Source organism: Microtus ochrogaster, linkage group LG9, assembly GCF_000317375.1.
Source record: "Microtus ochrogaster isolate Prairie Vole_2 linkage group LG9, MicOch1.0, whole genome shotgun sequence".
Taxonomy (NCBI): Eukaryota; Metazoa; Chordata; class Mammalia; order Rodentia; family Cricetidae; genus Microtus; species Microtus ochrogaster.
The window spans coordinates 16976093-16984199 of NC_022034.1; the positions used below are offsets into that span (position 1 = coordinate 16976093).

Sequence of the window (8107 nt, forward strand, 5' to 3'; positions counted from 1 at the left end):
CCCAAAGAATTATACTTCTGTGAAAAAAACAAAAAACAAAAAAAAAACCCCAAAGAATTATACTTCTGTGAGGGAAAAACATTGGTAAACAGGTAAAACTCCCAGTTTGATGCACAAAGTCATTCTCTTTGGTCAGTTTGTTAGTTTGTAGATAGACCTCACTGAGCCCAGGCTGGCCTGGAATTTACTATGTAGCCAAGAATGATCTTGAACTTCTGTCCTCTCGCCTCTACCTCCCAGGAGCAGGGATTACAAGCTTGTGCCACTTTAGGATCTTAGAAGCAGTGGGGCTGGAAACATGGCTCTGGGGTTAAGAGCACTACTGCTTTTGCAGAGGAACAGGTTCGGTTCCCAGCACCCACATGACGGCTCACAACCATCTGTAACTCCAGCTCTGAGAGACCTACATCCTCAGGCTCCTGGCATGGTACATGGTACACAAACATATATGCAGGCAAAACACTCACATAAAAATAACTCAGGGGTGTATCACTGTGCTGGCCAAGTTTGGGTCAACTTGACACAACTTTAAGCAGCACCCTTCCATGGTCTCTGAATCAGCTTCTGCCCCCAGGATCCTGTCAGGTTTGAGATCCTGTCCTGACTTCTTTTGATGATGAACAGTGATCTGGAAATGGAAGCCAAATAAGCCCTTTCCTCCCCAACCTGCTTTTGGGCCATGGTGCTTCTCCTCAGCAATAGAAATCCTAATTAAGACAATCACAATGTATAAACAGTGCATTATTAAGTTAGGCAGGAGATGTGGCTGTGGTAGCACACTTGCCTAGCATGCTCCCTCCAGGCTCTAAGTTTGAGTGCCAAAGGGGTCAAGTTTGTTACTTGGGAAACTAGGGCAGGAAGGATTGCAAACTTGAGGGCTAGCCTGGGCAATGTAGTGAGCCCTCATCTCAAAAATAAAGCTGGGCATGGTGGCGAATGTCTTTCATCCCCCAGCACTTGGTGGAGGCAGAGGCAGGTAGATTTCTGTGAGTTACATGCCAGCCTGGTCTACATAGCGAGATCCAGGACAGTCAGAGCAACATAACAGATGGTCTGCCTGAAATAAATAAAAAACCAAATAAACCAAAATAATAATAAAAAAATAAAATGGTGGTAGAAAATAGTACATAAAGTCAAGGATCAAAAGATGCTAAATTCAAGCCAGGTGGTGGTGGTGGCCCTTTAATCCCAGCACTTGGGGAGCAGAGGCAGGCAGATCTCTGTGAGCTTGAGGCCAGTCTGGTCTACACAGTGAGTTCCAGGACAATCAGAGAAACTCTGAAAAATAAAAAAGTTGCTAAATTTGGTGTGGGAGGTCCTTCTGTCTATGTGTTGCTTTTATTGGCTAATGAATAAAGAAACTGCCTTGGCCTGTTGATAGGGCAGAACTTAGGTAGGTAGGGAAAACTGGACTGCCGGGAGAGGGAGACGCTGTGGAGCCATCTCTGGAGACAGATGTGTTGAAACTTTGCTGGTAGGCCACAACCTCATGATGATGCACAGATTAATAGAGATAGATTAAATTAAGATGTAAGAGTTAGCCAATACTATAAAGGCTGGGGATGTAGCCCAGTGGCGGAGTATTTGCCTAATATGCACAAGGCCCTGTGTTCTACACACAGGACCAACAATAAAAGGGGGGGAGGGTGCTGGGAAACTGGTATAGCTTCATCTATCTTTAACAAACTCAAGTCACCCACAGCAGTATAAGAGGACGATGGTTAGTTAATACATGCATATTTCAAAATTGCTAAAAATGAGTTTTAGAGGTGTCAACACAATAACACGGTAGCATAATAGTTATGTTAATTGGCTTGACTGAATATAGTTTGTACACGGAGCCAGGATCTTGGAGTTCTTGGCCTCCAAGAACCACATGCCAAATAAATTTCTGTTTACCACTTAAAAAGTGAAAAAAAAAAAGGGAGGGGGAACAAAAAAATTGTACTTTGGTGAAAATAGCACCAAACTCCAGAAATTATTATTTCTTCAATATTATTTCAAAATTATTACTTATCATCAAAATTTATTACTTCACTTTTGAAAATAAAAAGTTACCCAGGCAGTGGTGGCGCACGCCTTTAATCCCAGCACATGGGAGGCAGAGGCAGGTGGATCTCTGGGTTCCAGGCCAGCCTGGTCTACAGAGCAAGTTCCAGGACAGTCAGAGCTACACAGAGAAACCCTGTCTCAAAAAATAAAAAAACAAAAAACAACAACAAAATCTTCAGAACTTCAAAAGTTTTTATAAAGCATTATATTAAACATTGAGGCAAACATCCAAAGCTAAATGAAAACTCAGACACAATTCCAGTTCTACTGCTTACGGTGTCGAGTCTTTTTCTGCATTCAAGAGCAACCCTTAATTCACTTCTGGTAGGAATGTCAATTTGGGCACCCAGACGATGGCAATCAGCACGATCCAGCTATAGACATTCTGTGTCTGGACACACGGGACTCTCTAGTCAACACACCACACAGTTACTCGTACAACCATGTTCGTTGCTGCACTACTCAAACACCAGGATATGGAATCAGCAAAGAAAATGATGACATGGATGTGTGGAAATGCCACAATGAAACCTGTGGTCTGCTAACCTAAAAATATCGTAGACACTTCCTCACTAATTCTGAGCAGCATTTGAAATAAGGAAACTGGCTTGTTTCCACCTGTTCCCATTAAAAGTCAACACTGGACACTTGGTGCATTCCCATCAACAGTTCCTTTTTTTTTGAAGGTGAGTTATTGTGGAGCGTACTGCAAGTGTGGGGGTGATCCAATCAGTGACAAGCTCAAATTTTACTAATAACCAGTAAAAGTTGCGTATTCTGCCACAAACCCAAGACTAAAATCACCTATTGTCCTCTCTGGGATTAATGCAGGGATTTTTTTGTTTTTGTTGTTGTTGTTGTTAAACAAGATGGGAAAGCGCAGTGTTCCACATGATTGCCCCCAAAATCCAAGTTTTAATTTGGAATACTTTTAGATTTTTTTGTTTGTTTGTTTGAGGCAGAGTTTTTCTGTGTAGCCCTGGCTGTCCTAGAACTCACTCTGTAGACCAGACTGGACTCCAACTCACAGTGGAGTGTCTCTGCCTACCAAGTGCTGGGATTAAAGGCGTGTGCCACTACCGCCCGTCTTCCTTTTTTTTTTTTTTTTAAAAAAGCATTTTATTCTTATGAGTATGAATATTCTGCCTGCATGTGATGTACATGTGCGCCACTCTCAGAGATCAGAAGAGGGAGGGATGGTTGTGAGGCACGGTGTAGGTGCTACACACGGAACACAGGTCTTCCTCAAGAACAGTGTTTTTAATCTCTGAGCCATCTCTCCAGGCCCCATCCTTTTCCCCCTTTTAATTCTGCATTGGAATCCTTAGAGTTGAGCTGAAGGACACAAAAACAAACAGTATCCCAGCCAACTAGCAGGACCAAAAAGCTTCTTGACAATGAAAATGGCTACGCAATAGGGGACTGCTTTATGGATTCTTAAATCTTAAGAAGTCTTGAAGTCTTAACTGGCCTACAAGTCTACAATACCCGTGCAGGGAAAATCTTAGACAGTATTGTCAGAACAATCTTCAGATGGAACCCCACCTCATCCGCATGGCATCCATTTTTCCCCATTTGCCTGTAACTTTGGACACTCACAGTTTCGTGGGTCTCGGCCTCCACTTGCCTCCTGCTTGAGCCAACCCCAATCTGTACAGAATTTACAGGAAGGTTCTACTTCCAAAAATTCGGCCTCTAAATTAGCCAAGCTGGCGAACATCTGGTGGCACGGAGCCTTGCGCTTAGTCCTCCCAACTACCAAGCCCAAGGCCGTTTCAGTCAGTTTCCAACAGGATACAGAAATGTCCTCGTGCACCCCTGTGGCGCACACGCGCATTCGTACAGCCTATATCCTGCCGTCCCACGTCATGCGCCGTGGTGCTTGAACCCACAGCGATGCCTGGACTATTTCTTGGCCACGCGCCCACACACTGTGACGCAGCGGCCAACGCAAATAGACCCCATCCACCTCCCTCCACGCTCCACTCCATGCTTGCTCTCTCCAGACTGGGGTCGAAGGAGTACAATGACTTCCAGTCTTGAATCATTTTCTGTTTTCCCTCTGCCAGCCACCTCTGTCCCTTTTCCAAGCTAGGGTATGGTACTGAAGGCTGTGCCCTCTGTCTGGCCAGTGATATCTGCTCTTGGGGTAGCCTCAAGTATTGTCCCTGTGTTAAAAATCTATTATACTCATCTCCGGGTAGCTTGAGGTGGGTTTAGTAGGTGCAGTACATGACCTTTATGGAGGCTTGGTTTGGGCTCTCTTTCCAAGGCCGAGGCCTCTCCAAGAGCAGGGAGCTCAGGATTGAAAACCTAAGCGTTCCATTCTGGCCTGCGGTGAACCTCAGGAAGACGAGAGAAAGTGGACTGGGAACCACACCCACCATCTAGAGGTGTTGCCTTTCCCAGCCTCGTGGCTACTTGCTTTGGGCGAGGGCGGGGTGGGGGGTGGGGGTGGCGACTTAGACGGGACAGGAAGGACATCCTCTACTTACAACAGAAGTTACTCCACCAGGGCATGGTGGTGGGTGGCCGCGGAAACCGGCCCGCGTGGCCCCGCCAGCCGCTCCCGGCTGCCCCATCGCGGGACACCAACCGGCTGCGGCGCCGTCGCCGGCCACCCAGGTTTTGGAGAGGGGCACCCTTGGGGACGGCTGCGTACGTCACAGAGGAGCGCGCGGGGGGTGGGGGGGCTGTCTGCCAGGTGACCAAGGCAAGCCCCTCCCCCCACACCAGAAGGTTCTAGGATCACGTGTGGGGGCTTCCCCCTCTGCCCTAGTTCGCGATTATGTAATGGGTTCTCCCACAGTTCCTGACCACCTATATATGATTAGCTAGTTAACCCTCAGAGTAATGGCCACAGGCACACAGGACACATCTCTGAGTGGGTTTGGCTTGGGAGTGAGTGCTTTGTTTATAAAAAAAAAAACTGACTTCCAGGGCCAAGTTCTTCCCTATAACCACATAAATAAAATCTTAGAACTTGAAGGCAGAGCTTCCAACTGTCTCAGAAGACACAAAAACTTCAAAAATGGCGATATAGGGAGAAGGCCCCTATAGTGACTTGGGGCGGGCAACTGGTCAGTTTATTACAATACCAAACATTTCTTTATCCTGTGAGATGGCAGTCGTGATCCTTGGCACTCACATGGAACCCAGCAGGTAGTTGTGTAAGAAGATCTTGGGTTGACAGGAAATTGGAGAAGGAAGGATGAATAGGTACTAAGGGGAGGGTTAGGGACACTATACTTTCTGATTCTAATTATATTGAAAGTATACATCCTCCTGACCTGTCAAAATCCATAGGACATAAACCACCAGGACTAAACCCATACACCGCACACTCTTGGGTGTTGATATATGCAGGGAGGTTCCATCATACATTCAAAATGAAGGACCACTTTGGGAAAGGATTTGGCAGTGAAGACTATAAGGGATACATGGAAACTTTGAATTCTGGCTAACTTTTCTATGAATCCAAATGGCTCTTTAAAAAATGGGGACGGGACTGGAGAGAGGGCTCAGCAGTTAGGAGCAATGGCTGCTCTTCCAGAGGTCCTGAGTTCAATTCCCAGCATCCACGTGGTGGCTCACAACCATCTGTCTACAACGGGATTCAATTCCCTCTTCTGGCATGCAGGAATACGTGCAGACAGAATACACATACATACAAAATTAAAAGAAAAAAAAAAGCTGGTTTCCTTAGCTCCAGATGAGTAAATGGTCATTGTCTTATATTGTCTTACAGCACTTTGGGGCAACTGAAGGCTGACTTGTGGCACCTTGAGTCAGGTGTGAAAAGAGACAAGCACAGAGTTCATCTTTTGGATTCTATACACTTTCAAAGCATGAACATCCTCCCCCCCACCCCAAGTCATCACAATGTTTTAAACTTGTAAACACCCCAGGACAAGAACAAGGGCTGGCACCTGTCACCTGTCACCTCTCACATTTGGAGGGAACATTGCTGTATGCCCAAAGCAGACGACAATTAAGGTTGTTTGAATGTGAAAAGTGGGGTTCCTTCATGCTTAACAGTCATGGCTTTTTAAAATAAACCAACCAAACAGAAGAACACACACACCATCCACCAAGATTACTGGCCATCAATTTGAAACAAACAAAGTGGGGGAGGAAAGAACTGGCTAAGACAAGAAGTATTGACGGTGCTAAATCAGAATGTGTGTGTCTTTGAGAGACTTAGAGGAACAACCGGTTCTACGGCGAGGAAGCTGAGGAGTGGGGTGGAGGCCACTCAATAACTTGTAAGGGAGAAGTGTCACTGTGCACAGTATCCTGAAAGTCACCCATGATGCATTCTGGCTAACAGTACAATCCCAGCTAAGAGTAAAATCCCTAAATTGAACCAAAGGGGATGGACACGCATAAAATAAAGGCATCCCCCCCCCCCCTCCTCCCCAAAATTCTACATTAGGGCTGCAAAATGCAAAATCCTCTGCGTGAGATGCAGCCACTACAATCACAAAGTCCAGCAGCTGCAGGTATCTGTCCCGGGTTTGCATAAGAACAGTCAGGCTGGGTGGCTGGGGGAAAGGGGCGGGGCTATCTCTAGCTGCTAAACTAAAAGGTTTGCTAGGAATATAGATCAGAGAGAGGATGAAGAGTCATTGCCTTCAGAGCCTTCCACTGATAACCAGTGGGTACCTCCAATTCAGTTTCCAATCCAGCACTCACCCAACACAGACGGCCCTGGTTAAACTGAATGGGTCAGCAAATAAACCAAGTCATGAGCCTGGAAAAGGCACTGGTAGAGATAAGAGCAGGAGCTCGACAGAGATTGGGTGGAAGGGGTCTGAGGGAGACGTGGGAGGAGGGGCAATGAGCATCACTAGTACGTCAGAAACATGGAGGAAATTGTCCAAGAACAAATTGTTCCACAGGGCCACTGTGATTGTTCATTGAGGAAAGGTGCCTATCACCACCAATCCTGATGACCTGAATTTGATCCTAGGGAAGCCACAAGGTAGAAGGGGAGAACTAGTTCCCACAAAGTTATACTCTGATCCCCACTAAAGTGTAGCGGTATTCACATGTATGCATGCACACACACAAAACTGTAAATCGTCAGGTGGTGGCGGCGCAAGCCTTTAATCCTAGAATTTGGGAGGCAGAGGCAAGGTGGATCTGAGAATTCTAGGCTAGCCTGGTCTACATAGTGAGTTCCCGTCTCACACACATATAGCTACCCTTGAATTTTGAGAGTCCAATGTCTGAGTGCTGGGATTGCAGACAGATAAGATGAGCAATACAGCGTTCCCCTCCCCTAAAGGGTCAGAGCATCATACTGGACACAACCAGCCCATCCCCCTGCCCAGATACTTCCCAGTGAGCCAGATGCCCAGCCCTCAGGTTGGCGCTTTACATTTTGGCTGAAACACTATTATTACTAGTAATTAGTAAGCCGGCTGGTTATGATCCTTAAAAACTCAGGCCGCTTTAAAAGTGTTTCTTTTTCCCAAACAAATGTGCTTATTGCTCTGTGGGTTTTGTTTGTTTCTCTTTGACAGGGCCTCCTATAGCCCGAGGTGGATATGAACTAACTATATACCTGAAGCTGGCCTTGAACTTGTAATACTCCTGCCTGCATTTCCTACATGCTGAAATTAGAGATGTGCACGACCATATCCAAGTTCTTAGCTGACTTTTGTGAATTCCAAAAGTCTATAGACAGGTAATTACTGATAGACAATCTATAGAAAAAAAAGGATTCCTATAAAGACAATGTGAAGAGATGACCGCTATTTAGTTTTTTTTTTTTTTTAAAAATAAGTTGTTTGATGTTTTGCCAAACTGTGGCTTAATGACTCATTTTTATGTCCCTCCTCCAGTAGTTTGTCGGTCCTCTCTTTTGTGGTCAGACTGCAGAGCTCACAGGCAGTGTGACTCCCTGACGGAGTTTGAACAGAAGAGGGCAGTGTTGTCCAGCCAGCTGCTGGTGGGCTATAAGGTGCAAGAACTGAGCTGAAGTCACACACAGGCTCACACACAGGCAGTCCACATGCACTTTCAAACTCAGCAAAACTGCAAATTGTGT

General features: G+C 45.9%; 1 protein-coding gene across 4 annotated transcripts in view; it reads right to left on the reverse strand.

Annotated features, from left to right (window-relative positions):
- Akap12 (A-kinase anchoring protein 12) overlaps positions 1-8107 on the reverse strand; it is an 86564-nt gene that overhangs the window by 8194 nt on the left and 70263 nt on the right. Inside the window, exon 1 of one of the 4 annotated variants that reach the window (XM_013352344.2) lies at positions 4548-4601. The exons of 2 other annotated variants lie outside the window; for them this stretch is intronic. In XM_013352344.2, the coding sequence (XP_013207798.1) occupies positions 4548-4572 (25 nt within the window). In that variant the 5' untranslated portion in view covers positions 4573-4601. Of the gene's footprint in view, positions 1-3651; positions 3788-4547; positions 4602-8107 lie in introns of those variants that run through there. One more of the 4 variants, XM_005363437.3, reaches the window with a different exon arrangement.